At 39.6% G+C, this 21,815-nt stretch overlaps 2 protein-coding genes across 5 annotated transcripts in view; one reads left to right on the top strand and one right to left on the bottom strand.

Moving 5' to 3' along the window:
• Positions 1 to 21,815, bottom strand: part of dync2h1 (dynein cytoplasmic 2 heavy chain 1) — a 119,479-nt gene that overhangs the window by 42,992 nt on the left and 54,672 nt on the right. For all 4 annotated transcript variants that reach the window (XM_067365099.1, XM_067365100.1, XM_067365101.1 and 1 more), the window contains exons 60-76: positions 21,633 to 21,754; positions 21,467 to 21,553; positions 21,127 to 21,253; positions 17,818 to 17,959; positions 17,508 to 17,617; positions 13,064 to 13,162; positions 12,369 to 12,492; positions 11,212 to 11,375; positions 11,009 to 11,128; positions 8,039 to 8,173; positions 7,796 to 7,939; positions 7,625 to 7,714; positions 7,146 to 7,211; positions 4,566 to 4,616; positions 4,406 to 4,483; positions 4,128 to 4,259; positions 3,976 to 4,048 (exon numbers count right to left, since the gene is read on the bottom strand). In XM_067365099.1, the coding sequence (XP_067221200.1) occupies positions 3,976 to 4,048; positions 4,128 to 4,259; positions 4,406 to 4,483; positions 4,566 to 4,616; positions 7,146 to 7,211; positions 7,625 to 7,714; positions 7,796 to 7,939; positions 8,039 to 8,173; positions 11,009 to 11,128; positions 11,212 to 11,375; positions 12,369 to 12,492; positions 13,064 to 13,162; positions 17,508 to 17,617; positions 17,818 to 17,959; positions 21,127 to 21,253; positions 21,467 to 21,553; positions 21,633 to 21,754 (1,864 nt within the window). The remainder of the gene's footprint in view (positions 1 to 3,975; positions 4,049 to 4,127; positions 4,260 to 4,405; positions 4,484 to 4,565; positions 4,617 to 7,145; positions 7,212 to 7,624; positions 7,715 to 7,795; positions 7,940 to 8,038; positions 8,174 to 11,008; positions 11,129 to 11,211; positions 11,376 to 12,368; positions 12,493 to 13,063; positions 13,163 to 17,507; positions 17,618 to 17,817; positions 17,960 to 21,126; positions 21,254 to 21,466; positions 21,554 to 21,632; positions 21,755 to 21,815) is intronic.
• LOC137005149 (trichohyalin-like) lies at positions 13,534 to 15,368 on the top strand (the record flags this gene model as incomplete). Its single annotated transcript, XM_067365953.1, is given in 6 exon segments — positions 13,534 to 13,914; positions 13,979 to 14,327; positions 14,373 to 14,549; positions 14,595 to 14,780; positions 14,847 to 15,068; positions 15,226 to 15,368. Coding segments are annotated over 6 exon segments (1,458 nt in total), but the record flags the coding sequence as incomplete, so codon positions are not given.

Here is a 21,815-nt window from a genome sequence, read left to right as displayed (position 1 = left end):
GACTCTTCAACTTACAGTTTGGTCTCCCCAATCACTTTTAGAGGAGAATGCTGATCCTTGGAAATTTTAACAATTACAATAGAGTTTCAGCCCTAATAATGTACACATCTTTTGTTGTATTCTTTTTTTATCTATATCTATCCGTGATCTTCAAGACTGAAGAAACAGTGTAAAATCTGATCGATCAGCACAAACAGGTAATGGAGTCAGGGCTTTGGCTCAGGATGGATTCAATTAAATATTGAAATGTACAAATTGCCAAATCGATCAGAACAACCTCATCTACTGTCTGAATTCAGAGTCTCTCCTGATGGACGGTTGCTGCCGGTTATCATGATCTAAACTAAAACTGTAACAATATTAGATTAACAAATCTTTACAAACATTATTCAGACAGCTTAAATGTTAACACACAAGCCTACGAATAAAAATCAGCTCCACAGAGCTTTGGTCTCACAGCTGATGAATTAAAAGAGAAAAGTGGAGGACTTTAAAAACACATTTCTGTCAAGAGTTCAATTGGTAGTTCTCTCATAAATTTCAGTAAGTGAGGCAAACTGCTGTTTAAGGACATGAGATATAAAGTCCAAGCATGAATCGATAATTGTAAAATAACACCATTTCCATCATCAAATTCCTCAAACCAAGAGCTGAACAGAGATGTGAGCACCTCCCTCTGCTGGAGGACTCTCACACTGAACCGTCACAACTCGTCTCCATCACTGCTGTACTTCTCATATCATCAGTTTTATGTGTGCTTCACGCTACAGTTCCAACTGTGCTCATCAGTGTAACTGCTGTAATTCACTGGAATCGTTAGACATGCTAATAAAACACACACAGACTTCAATAAAAGAACAAATTAACTGGAATAAATCTAGAGAAGATGAAGAGGGAGAAAAAGAAACTTCATACAGATGAAACATTTCAGTCCTTGAGAAACCAAGAGGAACAGAGGAGCTGAAAAATCTATCTATCTATCTATCTATCTATCTATCTATCTATCTATCTATCTATCTATCTATCTATCTATCTATCTATCTATCTATCTATCTATCTATCTATCTATCTATCCATCCATTTACCAGTCTATCTATCTGACAGTCAGTCCATCCATCCATCCATCCATCCATCCATCCATCCATCCATCCATCCATCCATCCATCCATCCATCCATCCATCCATCCAACCAACAGTCTATCTATCTATCTATCTATCTATCTATCTATCTATCTATCTATCTATCTATCTATCTATCTATCTATCTATCTATCTATCTATCTATTATTTTACTGATCTATCATTTTATCCATCTATCATCTATCTATCCATCTATCCATCTATCTATCCATCTATCCATCTATCCATCTATCTATCTATCTATCTATCTATCTATCTATCTATCTATCCATTTATTGATCTACAAACCCGATTACAAAAAAGATGGGACACTGTACACATTGTGAATAAAAACAGAATGCAATGATGTGGAAGTTTCAAATTTCAATATTTTATTCAGAATACAAGATAGATGACATATCAAATGATTAAACTGAGAAAATGTATCATTTTAAGGGAAAAATAAGTTGATTTTAAATTTCATGGCATCAACAAATCTCAAAAAAGTTGGGACAAGGCCATGTTTACCACTGTGTGACATCCCCTCTTCTTCTTATAACAGTCTGCAAATGGGGACTGAGGAGACAAGTTTAGGAATCTCAAATTAGTTTAGGAAGCTCAAGTTTAGGAATAGGTATGTTGTCCCATTCTTGTCTAATACAGGCTTCTAGTTGCTCAACTGTCTTAGGTCTTCTTTGTCGCATCTTCCTCTTTATGATGCGCCAAATGTTTTCTATGGGTGAAAGATCTGGCTGCAGGCTGGCCATTTCAGTACCCGGATCCTTCTTCTACGCAGCCATGATGTTGTAATAGATGCAGTATATGGTCTGGCATTGTCATGATGGAAAATGCAAGATCTTCCCTGAAAGAGACGACGTCTGGATGGGAGCATATGTTGTTCTAGAACTTGGATATACCTTTCAGCATTGATGGTGCCTTTCCAGATGTGTAAGCTGCCCATGCCACACGCACTCATGCAACCCCATACCATCAGAGATGCAGGCTTCTGAACTGAGCGCTGATAACAACTTGGGTTGTCCTCGTCCTCTTTAGTCCGGATGACATGGCGTCCCAGTTTTCCAAAAAGAGCTTCAAATTTTGATTCGTCTGACCACAGAACAGTTTTCCACTTTGCCACAGTTCATTTTAAATGAGCCTTGGCCCAGAGAAAACGCCTGCGCTTCTGAATCATGTTTAGATATGGCTTCTTTTTTGACCTATAGAGTTTTAGCCGGCAACAGCGAATGGCACGGTGGATTGTGTTCACGACAATGTTTTCTGGAAGTATTCCTGAGCCCATGTTGTGATTTCCATTACAGTAGCATTCCTGTATGTGATGCAGTGCCGTCTAAGGGCCCGAAGATCACAGGCATCCAGTATGGTTTTCCGGCCTTGACCCTTACGCACAGAGATTGTTCCAGATTCTCTGAATCTTTGGATGATATTATGCACTGTAGATGATGATAACTTCAAACTCTTTGCAATTTTTCTCTGAGAAACTCCTTTCTGATATTGCTCCACTATTTTTGGCTGCAGCATTGGGGGAATTGGTGATCCTCTGCCCATCTTGACTTCTGAGAGACACTGCCACTCTGAGAGGCTCTTTTTATACCCAATCATGCCAGTTGACCTAATAAGTTGCAAATTGGTCCTCCAGCTGTTCCTTATATGTACATTTAACTTTTCCGGCCTCTTATTGCTACCTGTCCCAACTTTTTTGGAATGTGTAGCTCTCATAAAATCCAAAATGAGCCAATATTTGGAACATTTCAAAATGTCTCACTTTCAACATTTGATATGTCATCTATATTCTATTGTGAATAAAATATAAGTTTATGATATTTGTAAATTATTGCATTCCTTTTTTTATTCACAATTTGTATAGTGTCACAACTTTTTTGGAATCGGGTTTGTATCTATCTATCTATCTATCTATCTATCTATCTATCTATCTATCTATCTATCTATCTATCTATCTATCTTTCTGACAGTCAGTCCATCCATCCATCTGAACACGTCCATCTATCCATACGCCATCCATGCATCATCCATCCATCCATCCATCCATCCATCCATTTAACAATCTATCTATCTATCTATCTATCTATCTATCTATCTATCTATCTATCTATCTATCTATCTATCTATATATCTGGCAGTCAGTCCATCCATCCATCCACATCCATCAATCCATCCATCCATTTAACAGTCTATCTGTCTGTCTGTCCATCCGTCCGTCCATGCAGACAGTATAATAAGGCTAATTGTGCATGTTTGTGTCCTCAGGTTTTTCAGTATAAGGGAAAGTTGTGTGTGTGTGCACATTTGTGTGTGTTGCAGGTAAAAGAGATGAATGTTGTGTTTGCTCAGGTTTTAATTGTGTCTCATTGGAAGTGGCCCTAGAGAGCATCAATCAGCACTAATTGTGTGTGTGTGGTTTCACACTTGGCTGATTTGAAAGTTATAAGCTGATGACTAAACCTAAATCAATAGCCCTGTATCGATCACACACACACACACACACACACACACACACACACACACACACACACACACACAGAAACACACACACACACACACACACACACACACACACACACACACACACACACACACAGACACACACACGCACACACACACACAGACACACACACACACACACATACACACAGACACACACACACAGCTATGCTTGAGGTATTTATAATATATCTGAAGGTTGAGTTCACTCTGTGAGTCATAATTAAACTCAAGAGACACAAACTGATGACAAAGAGTGAGAGTCAGCCGTCAGATACTGTATTGTATATGCCTGATTCAGATCTATGTGTGTGTGTGTCGTCTCTCTTCACTTACCCAAAGCTTGAGAGGCAAATGCTGCCATGGCACTCTGTAACCGATCCGGCCGTAATGCCTGAACCACCAACACCTGTGAAAGAAACAGAGAAATAAAGAGTCAGTTTCATCTGAGTACTCTGATTGGTGCATACTGTTGATTGACAGCTGACCTGCTGAAAGAGGGAGATCTTCTTGGCAATGGGAGGCGGGATTTCCTGTTCGCAGCAGGAACTGCGTGAGAATGTGAGCCACAGGTCTGCATCGTTCAGACAGAGAGACTGATACAACACTGGAAACGTGCTCTGAAGAGAGACACGGAGAGAACTTTTTATTTATTCATCCAAAATTTTCCAAAGCTGTGACATTCCGTGTTATACTGTAAATTCCATTTTTATGGCTGGTTTCCGCTCATGTTTTCTGCATCACGAAAATCATAGGCCCTTATTACCTTGAGCAGAGCCACAGCCATCAGCCTCTCCTGATCAATCCAAGATGGAAACTGTTCTCGCAGAGACTTCTGGGAGTCCTGAAGAAAGAGAGAGAATTTATTTGACTGAGGAGAGGAGATGAGTGTTATTTCATCGAGAAAAATGTGGAGAGATTCATACCGTCTTCCGAACCATGTCTCCAACGATCAGGCCAATGAACACGTCCCATTCCTGCAGTCATCAGAGCGCCACAAACACACAAGAGTGATTTAGTTTTATTGTGCTTTACTGGCAGGAATAATAACAACACATTTGTCTTGTCAGAGCCGCTGCTGTAGACGACCCAAAATAGAAGCGTTATCATTCATTCAGGATTCCTTATGAGAGTTTAGTGCTCACAATAGAGACACACTAAAGTTCGATTCAAACACCCACACAATCTTATTCCTAAATGACAAAGATTTGCCTGCTTATTAAAGCTTTGACAACTACGATCACAGTGAACATTTAGACCTGCGTTCTGATCCAGAGACAGCATTTGTCATGAATAGATATAAAACTGCTTCACAAACAGTCTTTCAACCACACAGTATTGTATTTCTGTCTTACAATCATTCAAATGATCACAGAAGTACTGGGATAAACGTTTATAGTTTGTATTTAAACACTGATGTCTACGGTAGCCATCAAAATAGAGCAAATCACCATTTATAAATATTAACCTGATGCTTCAAATACAAAATATGTTTTAAAAAAATGTATTTGTCACTGAATCATTTATTCAAAAGATTCATTTAAAAATGCTGATTCATCCAGTAATGAAATAAGTGAAGGCTTTATGAGAGAGTCATTGAATTGTTCATTCAAGAGAGTCATTCAAAAACGCTGATTCATCCATTAATGAAATAAGTGAAGGCTTTATGAGTGAGTAATTGAATCGTTCATTCAAGAGATTCATTTAAAAATGCTGATTCATCCAGTATTGAAATAAGTGAAGGCTTTATGAGTGAGTCACTGAATGGTTCGTTCAAGAGATTCATTTAAAAATGCTGATTCATCCAGTAATGAAATAAGTGAAGGCTTTATGAGCGAGTCATTGAATCATTCATTCAAGAGATTTATTTAAAAACGCTGATTCATCCAGTAATGAAATAAGTGAAGGCTTTATGAGTGAGTCATTGAATCATTCATTCAAGAGATTCACTCCAAAACACTGATTCAGCCAATAATTAAATAAGTGAAGGCTTTATGAGCGAGTCATTGAATCATTCATTCAAGAGATTCATTTAAAAATGCTGATTCATCCAGTAATGAAATAAGTGAAGGCTTTATGAGTGAGTCATTGAATCATTCATTCAAGAGATTCATTTAAAAACACTGATGTATCTAGTAATGAAATAAGCAAAGGCTTTATAAGTGAGTCACTGAATCATTCACTCAAGAGATTTATGTAAAAACACTGATTCATCCAGTAATGAAATAAATGAATGCTTTATGAGTGAGTAAATGAATTGTTCATTCAAGAGATTCATTCAAAAACGCTGATTCATCCAATAATGAAATAAGTGAAGGCTTTATGAGTAATTGAATCGTTCATTCAAGAGATTCATTTAAAAATGCTGATTCAGCCAGTAAATAAATAAGTGAAAGCTTTTTTACGAGTGAGACATTGAATCATTCATTCAAGAGATTCATTCAAAAACACTGATTCATCCAGTAATGAAATAAGTGAAGGCTTTATGAGTGAGTCATTGAATCGTTCATTCAAGAGATTCATTTAAAAATGCTGATTCATCCAGTAATGAAATAAGTGAAGGCTTTATGAGCGAGTCATTGAATCGTTCATTCAAGAGATTCATTCAAAAATGCTGATTCATCCAATATTGAAATAAGTGAAGGCTTTATGAGTGAGTCATTGAATCGTTCATTCAAGAGATTCATTTAAAAATGCTGATTCATCCAGAAATGAAATAAGTGAAGGCTTTATGAGTGAGTCATTGAATTGTTCATTTTAGAGATTCATTCAAAAACGCTGATTCATCCAATAATGAAATAAGTGAATGCTTTATGAGTGAGTCATTGAATCATTCATTTAAGAGATTCATTTAAAAATGCTGATTCATCCAGTAATTAAATAAGTGAAGGCTTTATGAGCGAGTCATTGAATCGTTCATTCAAGAGAGTCATTTAAAAATGCTGATTCATCCAATAATGAAATAAGTGAAGGCTTTATGAGTGAGTCATTGAATCGTTCATTCAAGAGATTCATTTAAAAATGCTGATTCATCCAGTATTTGAAATAAGTGAAGGCTTTATGAGTGAGTCATTGAATTGTTCATTCAAGAGATTCATTCAAAAACACTGATTCATGCAATAATTAAATAAGTGAATGCTTTATGAGTGAGTCATTGAATCGTTCATTCAAGAGATTCATTTAAAAATGCTGATTCATCCAGTAATGAAATAAGTGAAGGCTTTATGAGCGAGTCATTGAATCGTTCATTCAAGAGATTCATTCAAAAATGCTGATTCATCCAATAATGAAATAAGTGAAGGCTAAAGAGATTTATTTAAAAATAGCAAATCTATTTAAAATCTGCAGCAAACTAAAATTTTGTCAGAAATACATGTTATTTTCTTTAGTTGTCTTTTCAGAATCATGGGAGAATAAAAAAAAAATAATAATAAAAAAAAAAAATCACGATTCTCAATTTATCCAGAATAGTGCAGCTCCACACACACACACGCACACACACTTACGTTCTCCTGGAACAGTTCTGGGTTCATTCCCTTCACAAAGTGCAGCGCGAACATCAACTGATCCGCCTGTAAACGGACACACAGATTCATCATTTTAGATGAGAATATTCAGATTCCCTGTGACTGCATGAACTGATCAAATGTATACCATAAGTGCAATATAAATTGCTTTAGACAAAAGTGTCTGTCAAATGCATAAATGAATGAATGTGACACATTGCCAGTGCTGGAGGGCCATTCACACTTTTCCACTAAAGAAAAGCAGGTTCTGTCAACATGCTGAACGCATTCAGTCAGTGGACAAACACTACTAATTTTGTTGGGCAGCATCAAATCAAACTGTCTGAAATAAAATGATTTCATTTACAAATATATACTCATAAATGAGATGATTGCCATGTGAGGGCTGGTGCTGAGGGTTTTAGGTGGGCGGGGTCATCTCAATGGGAGCATAATGCGGGATTCAGTGTGTGTGTTACCTTGAAGAGTGAGCGGCAGATATACTCGTACACCATGTTCTTCAGACTGATCTCCAGCGTGGAGATCCTCACATCGGTGCTCTCGCTTTCCTGCATCACACACACAGAGTTAGCTTCAGTAATGCATTATTTTGTCAGTGCATGTGTGTGTGAAGTGTGTTTCAATGTCACCTGTTCGGTCTGCAGTGCTCTGTGGAAGAGTCGCAGGAACGACACCAGACTGAACCTGTACATGTTATTAATCTTGGACAGATCCGTGATCACAAAGTACATCTTACTGGCGGTCTCTGCTAGCGGCAGGTACGCGTCCCTTTCCTACAGACACATGGACACAGACTGATGTTACACTGGTGCCACCTGCTGTTTCATTAATTCCTGGTATCTTTGTCATAATCACACTCTTCTCAGCATCACCTGGTCGAGTGACGTCTGCAGGCGGTGGGATTCAGTCAGCGACTGGTGGATCAGAGCGCTGCTTGCTTTGGTCTGGTTCAGAGACTCGATCAGCTCCTTATTCTCCAGGATATTCCCTTGAGCCGTCGCCAGAGTCTACACACACACACACACACTGTTTGTTGCGTATTTGGAGAAAAACATCCAGTAAAGCCGGGGTTTTCAAACTGGTGTCCAGGGACCCACAAGGGAGTGGAAATCTTAAGAGAAATTCACTGTAAAATATGTAAAAATATATAAATAACAAAATATTAAACTAAGTAAGTTTACTATTACTATTACTATTATATTAATTACTATTATATTACTAATATTACTATTATATTTTAAAAATATTATAATTAATTATTATAAGAATAATAGTAAATATAATAATAGTAATATTAAAATAATAATTTTATTTAAATAAATAAGAAATATAAATTTAATTGAATAAAAATATTATTAAATTAAATGTTTATTATAATTAATTAGAAGAATAGTAAAATAAAATAAAAATATTTAAATAAATAGAAAATATATTATTATTTTTTATTAAGTAATTATTATCATAATTGTAATATTAAAATAATATTTTATTTAAATGAATAAGAAATATAAAAAATATTTTAAACAAATAAATTGAAATATAATTGTATTATAATTAGTAATAATAGTAATAATAAAGTAATAATTTTATTTAAATAAATAAGAAATATAAAAAATATATTTAAATTATTTTTATTATAATGAATTATTTTAATAATATTAAAATAATAATTGTATTTAAATAAATAAGAAATATAAAATAAATAAATAAATACATAATTGAAATAAATTAAAATAAAACTGTATTATAATTAAACAATTATAAGAACAGTAATATTAAAATAATACTTTTATTTAAATAAATAAGCTAAATAAAACAAATTATAACTGAATAAAATAATAAATGAATGAATCTGATTTATATAAATAATAAAAACATTTTATTAAAATAATAAATTAATGGAATTTGATTTAAATAAATGAATAGATTAAAATAAATAATATTTGTAAATAAATAAATAATGTATCTAACATTACTATAGTGTTTAATAAAAAGTAATGATTAAACTACATATTTTCCAAATAGTATTTTACACATAATTACAGGTGCTGATCATATAATTAGAATATCATCAAAAAGTTGATTTATTTCACTAATTTCATTCAAAAAGTGAAACTTGTATATTATATTCATTCATTACACACAGACTGATATCAAATGTTTATTTCTTTTAATTTTGATGATTATAACTGACAACTAAGGAAAATCCCAAATTCAGTATCTCAGAAAATTAGAATATTGTGAAAAGGTTCAATATTGAAGACAGCTGGTACACACTCTAATCAGCTAATTAACTCAAAACACCTGCAAAGGCCTTTAAATGGTCTCTCAGTCTAGTTCTGTAGGCTACACAATTATGGGGAAGACTGCTGACTTGACAGTTGTCCAAAAGACGACCACTGACACCTTGCACAAGGAGGGCAAGACACAAAAGGTCATTGCAAAAGAGGCTGGCTGTTCACAGAGCTCTGTGTCCAAGCACATTAATAGAGAGGCAAAGGGAAGGAAACGATGTGGTAGAAAAAAAAAGTGTACAAGCAACCTGGAGAGGATTGTGAAACAAAACCCATTCAAAAATGTGGGGGAGATTCACAAAGAGTGGACTGCAGCTGTGGAGTCAGTGCTTCAAGAACCACTACGCACAGATGTATGAAAGACATGGGTTTCAGCTGTCGCATTCCTTGTGTCAAGCCACTCTTGAACAACAGACAGCGCCAGAAGCCTCTCGCCTGGGCTAAAGACAAAAAGGACAGGACTGCTGCTGTGTGGTCCAAAGTTATGTTCTCTGATGAAAGTAAATTTTGCATTTCCTTTGGAAATCAGGGTCCCAGAGTCTGGAGGAAGAGAGGAGAGGCACACAATCCACGTTGCTTGAGGTCCAGTGTAAAGTTTCCACAGTCAGTGATGGTTTGGGGTGCCATGTCATCTGCTGGTGTTGGTCCACTGTGTTTTCTGAGGTCCAAGGTCAACGCAGCCATATACCGGGAAGTTTTAGAGCACTTCATGCTTCCTGCTGCTGACCAACTTTATGGAGATGCAGATTTCATTTTCCAACAGGACTTGGCACCTGCACACAGTGCCAAAGCTACCAGTACCTGGTTTAAGGACCATGGTATCCCTGTTCTTAATTGGCCAGCAAACTCGCCTGACCTGAACCCCACAGAAAATCTATGGAGTATTGTGAAGAGGAAGATGCGATATGCCAGACCCAACAATGCAGAAGAGCTGAAGACCACTATCAGAGCAACCTGGGCTCTCATAACACCTGAGCAGTGAGCAGTGCCACAGACTGATTGACTCCATGCCACGCCGCATTGCTGCAGTAATTCAGGCAAAAGGAGCCCCAACTAAGTATTGAGTGCTGTACATGTTCATACTTTTCAGTTGCCCAAGATTTCTAAAAATCCTTTCTTTGTATTGGTCTTAAGTGATATTCTAATTTTCTGAGATACTGAATTTGGGATTTTCCTTAGTTGTCAGTTATAATCATCAAAATTAAAAGAAATAAACATTTGATATCAGTCTGTGTTTAATGAATGAATATAATATACAAGTTTAACTTTTTGAATGGAATTAGTGAAATCAACTTTTTGATGATATTCATTTCTAATTATATGACCAGCACCTGTATAATATAAATTTTTCACAGTATTATTGTCATTATACATATACATACAAAAACTTTATACATACAAATTGCTGACTATTTTAATGTAATTTTAGGACGGGGGTCCCTCGGTCAAAGGTGATCATATCTGGAGATCCTAAAATATTGAAAACCCCTGCAGTAAACCTCAGAATATCACGTGTAGAGGAGCATGCTGGGATTGTTGCTTCAGTACCTCCAGCAGCGACTCCTCCAGCTGAGCTAGCTGTATCTTCTTCTCCTCTTCCTGTTGCAGGAGCTTCGTTTTTTCGCTCTCCAGCTCTGGTTTCTCCTGCTGGATGGTCAACGCTAGCAGCTAAACAAACACACACAATCATGATGATCTTTTTGGAGTCGGAGCAGTTAATAAGTGGCTTGTCATAAGTGAGTGTGTGTTACCTGTCCCCGTAATCCTGCTCTCGTGGTGGTGAAGTTCACCTCAGTGATGAGAGACGCGGCGTCAGGTGGGATGAAGGGGCTGGGGTTACGGGTCGCCAGAAACAGACGGAAATCCTCATTATAGTCAATGACTTTGTCTCCGATCTGAACCACGTATCGCGGCCCTGCCACACACACACACACACACACACACACATAAAGAGCAGAATGAATCATGTTCATAATGAAGTACTAGTATACTGCTAACTGAAAAACAGTATGCAGTAACGTTTTAAATGCAGTATGTTGCTGTGTTGGCACATGACCTTATTATACTGTATTACATTCCAATATATTCCAGGTACTGAAATAAAATATATATATTAGATGAAAAAACATACAAAAATTATATATTGTAATTATATATATATATATATAAATAGCATATCAATAATGCAAAAATAACACTGATTCTGTGCATAACACAAATCCACATACTCAGCACAGTATGTAGTGCATACTGATGAAAAATGAGTAGTAGTATGAAAACAGCGTGAATGAATGCAGCCGAGATTGGTGTGGAATCCCTTCTTATAAGAGGAGGATTTGTGGGGGTGCCAAATTGAACACGACACTGTGTGTGTGTGTGTGTGTGTGTTGTCTCTCCTGTACGTCTGCAATGCAGTAGTCTGTACACACACTTTAATTTCCCTCTCTCTTTCTCTCCTCATCCAAGCGCTGAAAAGCTCTTCGTTTATCTGCCTCCCGCCGGTCCTTGATAGACTCAGCCATATCTGCTCCACACACACACAGACACACACACAGCAGCATATGGAGGAGGCTTCAGAGATGCCTGCGGGTCTTATTTCATACATACAGCTGGGACAGGAGGATAAACACTACAGGAGAGTTCAAACATGTGTGATGCCACACGTTTCAAGCCTCAAATAATTTTTCAGTCTTTACTGAAAGTAAACTGACAAAATCACAGCCAATCAGAATACAAAGTTTGGGGTCAGTAAGATTTTTTTTAAAAAGGCAAAAATAAATAAAGGTTTGGGCTTAGGATAGCCGATACCGATCAGTTAAAAAAAATGCTTAATCAGGCCCGATGCCGATCCTTGAGATAGGCTCGAGACTCCCCTTGTTTCTAGCTAACACACACTCAGTGTACTCACCCTGTGCGATGAGATCTCGCCGCAGCAGCGGGTACAGGACGGGCTCCACACCGTCCATCTCCTGAACGATCAGAGTTTTACCAAAGCGCACGGATAACTCCAACACCGTCATGAAGTTTGTGTCCTGAGACAGAACAGATAAAGTCAAATAAACATGTGCGATTTCAGGGGTTTTGACCAGGAATATTATCAAAAAAACCATAAAAAAAAACAGCTACATTTTTGTTACCCCCCCAAAAAAAAAAACGTTAAATGAAATAAAATAAAAAACTTAAAACTTATTTTATTTCAGCTCGTTGCCAAGGCAACATTTCTAATTTAACTCAATGTACTAAACTAACTAAAACTGAAATAAAAATGTATATAAACTATATAAACATATTTAATAAAAACTTATAAAAATAAAAAAACTAAATTTTTAACTAGAATATAAATGAAAATGGAAAATATAAAAATTTAAAAAATCATAAAATTAATAAAAATATAATAGTATCTCAATTATACTAAAATAACACTAGCTCCCACATTAAAAAAATAAATAAAAAAATTAAATTAAATGAATTGTTATTGTTTATATATGGACAGGCCAAAATGAGTTGAGAAGGAGATGTTTGAAATTGTGTTTGAATTGAGAGTACTTTGCATTGTGGGAAACATTATTACAGTTGACATACGGCCCAGACACATGTTTTTACCTGTTGGTTTATGACCTCCAGACGATGTGCTTTCAGATGAGTTTGCAACCACTCTGTCGCACGGGAGGACGGATCGATCAAGAACGGACAAGAAGCACTCTAAAGAGGAAAAGCGGAGAGGAGAGAGGAGAGGCAAAGTCAGGAGGAAGGGAGGAGAGGAGAGCATAGGAGGGGAGGAGAGTAGAGGAGGAGAGCAGAGGAGAAGAGGAGAAGAGGAGGAGGAAAGGAGGGGAGCAGAGGAGGGGAGGAGAGGAAAGGTGAGGAGAGCAGAGGAGGAGGGGAGGGGAGGAGAGGAGGAGAGCAGAGGAGGAGGAGAGGAGGGGAGCAGAGGAGGTGAAGAGGAGAGGAGGAGAGCAGAGGAAATGGGGGGAGCAGAGGAGGAGTGGAGAGGACAGGAGGAGGAGGGGAGGAAAGGAGGAGAGCGGAGGAGAAGAGGAGGAGGAGAGGAGGGGAGGAGGGGAGATTAGCAGAGGAGAGGAGGAGGAGGAGAAGAGCAGAGAGGAGGAGACAAGGAGAGGTGAAGAGAGGAGGAGAGGAGGGGAGGAAAGGAGAGGAGGAGAGGAGAGCAGAGGAGGAGGGGAGGGGAGCAGAGGAGATGAAGAGAGGAGGAGAGGAAAGGAGAGGAGAGCAGATGAGGAGCAGAGGAGGGGAGCAGAAGAGGGGAGCAGAGGAGGTGAGGAGAAGAGGAGAGGAGGTGAAGAGAGCAGAGGAGGAAGAGAGGAGGGGAGCAGAGGAGGGGAGGAGAAGAGGAGAGGAAAGGAGAAAAGAGCAGAGGAGGAGAGGAGGAGAGGAGGTGAAGAGAGCAGAGGAGGAAGAGAGGAGGGGAGCAGAGGAGGCGAGGAGAAGAGGAGGTGAAGAGAGCAGAGGAGGAAGAGAGGAGGGGAGCAGAGGAGGCGAGGAGAACAGGAGGTGAAGAGAGCAGAGGAGGAAGAGAGGAGGGGAGCAGAGGAGGTGAGGAGAAGAGGAGAGGAAAAGAGAGGAGAGCAGAGGAGGAGAGGAGAAGAGGAGGTGAAGAGAGCAGAGGAGGAAGACAGGAGGGGAGCAGAGGAGGCGAGGAGAAGAGGAGAGGAAAGGAGAGGAGAGCAGAGGAGGAGATGAGAAGAGGAGGTGAAGAGAGCAGAGGAGGAAGACAGGAGGGGAGCAGAGGAGGCGAGGAGAAGAGGAGAGGAAAGGAGAGGAGAGCAGAGGAGGAGAGGAGAAGAGGAGGTGAAGAGAGCAGAGGAGGAAGACAGGAGGGGAGCAGAGGAGGCGAGGAGAAGAGGAGGTGAAGAGAGCAGAGGAGGAAAAGAAGAGGGGAGCAAAGGAGGAGAGGAGGTGAAAAGAGCAGAGGAGGAAGAGAGGAGGGGAGCAGAGGAGGAGGGGAGGAGAGGAGGTGAAGAGAGCAGAGGAGGTGAGGAGAGGAGGAGAGGAAAGGAGAGGAGAGCAGAGGAGGAGGGGAGGAGGTGAGGAAAGGAGAGGAGAGCAGAGGAGGAGGGGAGGAGAGGAGGTGAAAAGAGCAGAGGAGGAAGAGAGGAGAGGAGCAGAGGAGGAGGGGAGGAGAGGAGGTGAAGAGAGCAGAGGAGGTGAGGAGAGGAGGAGAGGAAAGCAGAGGAGGAGGGGAGGAGGTGAGGAGGAGAGGAAAGGAGAGGAGAGCAGAGGAGGAGGGGAGGAGAGGAGGTGAAAAGAGCAGAGGAGGAAGAGAGGAGGGGAGCAGAGGAGGAGGGGAGGAGAAGAGGAGGTGAAAAGAGCAGAGGAGGAAGAGAGGAGGGGAGCAGAGGAGGTGATGAGGAGAGGAGGTGAAAAGAGCAGAGGAGGAAGAGAGGAGGGGAGCAGAGGAGGAGGGGAGGAGGTGAGGAGGAGAGGAAAGGAGAGGAGAGCAGAGGAGGAGGGGAGGAGAGGAGGTGAAAAGAGCAGAGGAGGAAGAGAGGAGGGGAGGAGAGGAGGAGGGGAGGAGAGGAGGTGAAGAGAGCAGAGGAGGAAGAGAGGAGGGGAGCAGAGGAGGTGAGGAGAAGAGGAGGTGAAAAGAGCAGAGGAGGAAGAGAGGAGGGGAGCAGAGGAGGTGAGGAGGAGAGGAGGTGAAAAGAGCAGAGGAGGAAGAGAGGAGGGGAGCAGAGGAGGTGAGGAGGAGAGGAGGTGAAAAGAGCAGAGGAGGAAGAGAGGAGGGGAGCAGAGGAGGAGGGGAGGAGGTGAGGAGGAGAGGAAAGGAGAGGAGAGCAGAGGAGGAGGGGAGGAGAGGAGGTGAAAAGAGCAGAGGAGGAAGAGAGGAGGGGAGGAGAGGAGGTGAAGAGAGCAGAGGAGGAAGAGAGGAGGGGAGCAGAGGAGGTGAGGAGAAGAGGAGGTGAAAAGAGCAGAGGAGGAAGAGAGGAGGGGAGCAGAGGAGGTGAGGAGGAGAGGAGGTGAAAAGAGCAGAGGAGGAAGAGAGGAGGGGAGCAGAGGAGGTGAGGAGGAGAGGAGGTGAAAAGAGCAGAGGAGGAAGAGAGGAGGGGAGCAGAGGAGGTGAGGAGAAGAGGAGGTGAAAAGAGCAGAGGAGGAAGAGAGGAGGGGAGCAGAGGAGGTGAGGAGAAGAGGAGGTGAAAAGAGCAGAGGAGGAAGAGAGGAGGGGAGCAGAGGAGGTGAGGAGGAGAGGAGGTGAAAAGAGCAGAGGAGGAAGAGAGGAGGGGAGCAGAGGAGGTGAGGAGGAGAGGAGGTGAAAAGAGCAGAGGAGGAAGAGAGGAGGGGAGCAGAGGAGGTGAGGAGAAGAGGAGGTGAAAAGAGCAGAGGAGGAAGAGAGGAGGGGAGCAGAGGAGGTGAGGAGAAGAGGAGGTGAAAAGAGCAGAGGAGGAAGAGAGGAGGGGAGCAGAGGAGGTGAGGAGGAGAGGAGGTGAAAAGAGCAGAGGAGGAAGAGAGGAGGGGAGCAGAGGAGGAGGGGAGGAGGTGAGGAGGTGAAGAGAGCAGAGGAGGTGAGGAGGAGAGGAAAGGAGAGGAGAGCAGAGGAGGAGGGGAGGAGGGAAGGAGAGGAGTAGAGAGGAGGAGGAGAGCAAAGGAGGTGAAGAGAGCAGGAGGTGAGGAGAGGAGGAGAGGAAAGGAGAGGAGAGCAGAGGAGGAGGGGAGGAGGGAAGGAGAGGAGTAGAGAGGAGGAGGAGAGCAAAGGAGGTGAAGAGCAGAGGAGAGAAGGAGGGGAGGAAAGCAGAGGAGGAGAAGAGAAGAGAAGAGAAGAGAAGAGAAGAGAAGAGAAGATTATATTTAATAATGACAGTATAAGGGGCCGTTCACACAGAACACGTTTTTCCATTCCACTGCGCTACTTTTCCATCATTCTTCTATGTAGACACACGTGTTTGACCTTCATGTCTTGCGTCTTTTGCCGCGTCTCACTCATGACACGGCGTGCTAAAATGAGCCGCTCAAGATAAAATCACTTCAACTTTTAAAAGACGCGTCGCGAGACTTGAGTTTTTCCCCAATCCACTGCCCGCATCTTGCGTTTTCCAAAGCAAAAACATGTTCTGTGTGAAGCAGCCCTAACTCCTGTACAACCAGATCAGGAACATGTTCAGCTCATATTTCACCCCGAACCATGACAATCGAATCTGGAGGAACACTGTGTTTCATTGTCATGAAAACAAATGTCAGAATTCATTAAATCTTAAAACAGGCTTCATTTTCTTCATTCAAAATATACTTTTTAATGTTGATTTCACAGTGAAATACGAGCCAGACGTGTTCCTGACAAGTTTCGTCAGACTCTATTTCCTGCACGTGTCATTTCACTTGTTCTCTATGGCAACATAAGGTTGGTCACCATAGAAACCAGACTCCATAAGAACACTAATTATAAACTCACACGTTTCAGAGGGTTCAATCATTTCAGATGAGGTCATACATCCCCAACAAATCAGCTACATTAGACAAACAAGGTTAGAAAATAATGTCTTAGTTAATGAGTCATTCACACCAGGGGTTTGATTCCAAGGCCTGTTCACACAGTGAAACTTTACTTACAATCAAGTGACATTTTTTCCATTATTTTGGTCAATTTTCTGCCCAATAAGACGCATGTTCCACTTCAGGACAGGACATATATGTATAACACTGTATATATTAAATGTAATGTAATGCCAGATGCATAAATATAAATATAATGTACATGAAATATATGACACATGTTTTACTGTGCATTAAAGTTGACATGAAATCAATATTTAATCTTTTTATGTTCTTGATGGATGTTATTGGTCATGTGAAAAAGTTTGGATTTTGTGGCGCTTTGTCTCATCTCTCCTGGTGTGAACAGGCCTGTAGGTTTAGGGTGAGTTAGTTGATAGTGTAGTATAGTTTGGGAAGTCAACACTTCTAAGTACACATATTCAATCTTACCCTTGATCTAAGTTCATTCATCTGATGTCAGCATGCGGACAGACATGAATGAGTGAACGCTGGGCATTATGGGAACAATGATGAACAGAGAGATCTACGTGTGTGTTACCTGCAGGATGACCAGAGCGTTCTCCATCGACAGGTCGTCAGATGGCAGCCCTTCACCCTTCCAGATCAGCTGCTCACTCTCAGAACACAGGAAGTGACGCAAATCAAACTCTGCCAATCAGAGAACATGGCTGTTAAAGCCTCGGCCAATCAGAAGAGCTAAAAATGGTGTCAAACATTATCATAAAAGTTTCCAAAGTCAGATGCTGTGCGTTTATGGACTGGGTGATGCATTCCTGTGTGTGTTTTACACATGTGACAGCACAAGTGTGATGATTTTCTCTATGTTAACTCATGAAACTGTGTGTTACTCTGCAGTCCTGAGCTGCTCATCCAGTCGTCGAGGCTGCTGCGCCGCTGGTCTTCAGGAGCCGCAGGCAGATACGTGATGAAAGCAGCAGATAGTTGAGCTCTCTTAGGAAGAGTGTCCAGCTCTTCACTGATCTCATCCACCTACACACACACACACACACACACACACACGTATATTAGTGAGGACATTGCATAGACTTCCATTTATTTTATATCAGGTTAAAAAATTAGTTCACTTCAGAAATCAAATCTCCTGATAATTTACTCACCCCCATGTCATCCAAGATGTTCATGTCTTTCTTTCTTCAGTCAAAAACAGTAATGAAGGTTTTTGAGGAAAACATCTTTTTTTTTTGAGGAAAGGTTTTTTTTGAGGAAGGTTTTTGAGGAAAACACATTTTCTCCATATAGTGTCTACAAAGCGAATATGCAAAGACTAAGTCAAACGGCCTTTACAAAAAAAGGTAAAATAATGATGTCGGATGATTTTGAAGTTGCACGAGAAATTGAGATGGAGTTTTTCACCCTACCTACGTCACACAGGGGCGTAGTTTGCGGGAGGGATGGGGGGGAGGTAACCACCCCCAATATTCAAATCCATCAGTTACAACCCCCCCAATATTTCAACATGAAAATCACAGTAAATCTATACTAACATATGTATAATTAATTTATTTTGTAACAATAATTTTGTTTCTAATCGAATATGAGTTTGTCATAATAAATTAGTCAAAAAAATTACCCCCCTTCCATTGAACCGATTGGTAACGCCCAACCAATGCGCATCGCACTTTCACCAAAACAACGCGAGTGGAGCTCTAATGTTTGAATAGAGAGCACGGGTAGTACCAAAAAATGAACAGAACCGTTGTCCAGCCGACTATATTAAACTTCTGTTCAAAGAGGGACGTTAATAAGAATAAAGCATGTACTGAGAAGGAGGTATGAAAACATTGTAATAGCTAGGTACACTCCACATATATTTTAGCTAGCTAATCTATTGCAATTTAGCCATAACTAACAGTGAAACTGTAACCGGTTACCAAAACAGCCATCTGTTTTGTTACTTCATTTTTCAATAGTGTCTTATCATGACAAAAGTATTCACATCGGTGTTTGTTTTCTTCCTTAATTAATCTGACTTTTGAACGAATTGGCTGAATGAACGATTTAAGTAGCTCACTCATTAAAACATCGAATCGCTGCCACCTACTGGCGGTTTCAATATTTAACATAATTTCTTTTTTAGAATCACTATATTATGTTAGAATTTGTTGAATGATAAATTCCATAAAGTTATGATAGATAGATAGATAGATAGATAGATAGATAGATAGATAGATAGATAGATAGATAGATAGATAGATAGATAGATAGATAGATAGATAGATAGATAGATAGGAAATAAATTATCCAATAACACTACACATAAAACTGATTTTTTTTTTATTTTATTATTATTAAAAAATAATAATAATAACAGGCAGCATACCAACGATCAACCCCCCCAATGTTGAAGCCAAATCTATGCCCTTGACGTCGCATGTGACCTTTCCAATGTGATTACGTAATGCGAGGCACATCACAGAGCAGTTCAAGACGAGCATTTGTGGTTAAGAAGTATATAATTTTAATTTTTTTTAGAAAATGGCTGACGGTTTCTCTAGATAAGACTCTTATTCCTCGTCTGGGATCATGTAGAGCTCTTTGAAGCTGCACTGAAACTGACATTTGGACCTTCAACCCCAGTCCACTATATGGAGAAAAATCCTGGAATGTCTACCTCAAAAACCTTCATTCCTGTTTTTGACTGAAGAAAGGAAGACATGAACATCTTGGATGACATGGGAGTGAGTAAATTATCAGGAGATTTTAATTCTGAAATGAACTAATCCTTTAATGATATTTTCTATGTCCCAACTCAACCCCTACCCATCACAGAAACGTGCAAAACACTAGATTTAAATAAAAACATGTTTTGATTTAGACGCCCTTTTAACTAGTGAGGACCAGTAAAATGTCCTCACTAGTCAGTTGCCATAATATCTCACAATATAAGTGAGGACGTCTGGCCTTCACAAGTATAGTTATAGAGTATAGTATATATATATATATATATATATATATATATATATATATATATATATATATATATATATATATATATATATATATATATACTACCGTTCAAAAGTTTGGGATCTGTAAGATTTTTAATGTCTTTAAAAGAAGTTTCGTCTGCTCACCAAGGCTGCATTTATTTAATTAAAAATACAGTAAAATCAGTAATATTGAAATAGTGAAATATTATTACAGTTTGAAAATATTTGAAAATGTAATTTATTTCTGTGATCAAAGCTGTATTTTCAGCATCATTACTCTAGTTTTCAGTGTCACATGATCCTTCAGAAATCATTCTGATATGATGATTTGATGCTCAAGAAACATTTATTGTGTACAATATTTTTTTTCCAGGATTCTTTGATAATTAGAAAGTTCAAAAGAACAACATTGACTTGAAATCTAATCTTTTGTTACATTATAAATGTCTTTACTGTCACTTTTGATTGATTTAATGCATCCTTGCTGAATAAAAATATTAATTTCTTTAAATTCTTCTTAAATGTTCTTCTCAGTGTATAATGTTACAAAAGCTTTGTATTTTGGATAAATGATGTTCTTTTGAACTTTCTATTCATCAAGGAATCCTGAAAAAAAGTAAATAACTGTTTTCAACATTGATAATAATAATAAATGTTTCTTGAGCAGCAAATCAGCATATTAAAATGATTTCTGAAGGATCATGTGACACTGAAGACTGGAGTAACAATGCTGAAAATACAGCTTTTCCAACACAGAAATACATTTTATATTATATTCCAATAGAAAACAGTTATAATTTGTAATAATACAAATTGTAATAATATTTCACAATATTACTGTTTTTTACTGTATTTTTAATTAAATAAATGCAATCTTGGTGAGCAGACAAAACTTCTTTTAAAAATATTAAAAATCTTACCGATCCCAAACTTTTGAACGGTAGTGTTTATATATATTAGGTTTGGACCTGCACACACACACATTTTATGTGGACTTTCCACAGACATGATGATTTTTATACTGTACAAATTATATTCTCTCCCCTAACCCTAACCCTACCCATCACAAAAAACATTCTGCATTTTTACCTTTTCAGAAAACATATAATATGATTTATTAGCTGTTTTCCTCATAGGGAACAAAAAATTTCCATTTTGTCCACAAGTAGGGAATACCTGAACACAGACACACACACACACACACACCTGTGCGGTCCAGCGCGTGTGTTCTCCGTCCAGTTGCTGCAGGAGTTTCTCCGCTGCGCTGATGGTCTCTTGCGCTCTGCTCACCTCAGATTCCAGTTTTGCTGCTTCAGTCGTACGACACTGAAACCTGGACACCAGAGACGAGATGTCGAACTCACACAAAAACTAGTGAGCTGCCTACATCAGGGGTGTCCAAACTCGGTCACTGTCCTGCAGTGGCCCTCCAGGACTGAGTTTGGACACCCCTGGCCTAGTCAGAAAATCTAATTAGAAATTAAAAGTGGACTAATATCAAAATCTATTGGAATCAACTGTGAGTCTAGTTTCCCACGAGTCTTACTTCTCCTTCAGCTCCAGAACTTTCTCTCCCACAGAGTTCAGCTCCTTTTCCAGCCTGTTCTTGCGGTTCTCCGTCTTGCGCAGGTTTCTGGCAGAAAACAGAGACATTGTGTCAGAAACAATCCGTCTGTAAAAGTCCAGAATGCTTTGCTGATGTGTGTACTGACTCCATCAGTCCGGCGTGTTCCGTCTCCAGTGGCTGGATCCTCTCCAGCACGTGCGAGTACTGAACGTTGGCCTTCACCCAGGCGGCCAGAGGAGCGGCGGCGGCACTCGCACGCTTGGCGTTCTGCAGCACAAGAATGACGATTAGATGATTGTTTACGGTAAATTTTACAAATTGGAAAACT

Source organism: Chanodichthys erythropterus, chromosome 17 (genome assembly GCF_024489055.1).
Source record: "Chanodichthys erythropterus isolate Z2021 chromosome 17, ASM2448905v1, whole genome shotgun sequence".
NCBI classification, from domain to species: domain Eukaryota; kingdom Metazoa; phylum Chordata; class Actinopteri; order Cypriniformes; family Xenocyprididae; genus Chanodichthys; species Chanodichthys erythropterus.
The sequence above is the reverse complement of the archived record's forward strand: the minus strand, read 5'-3'. Positions and strand labels throughout refer to the sequence as shown.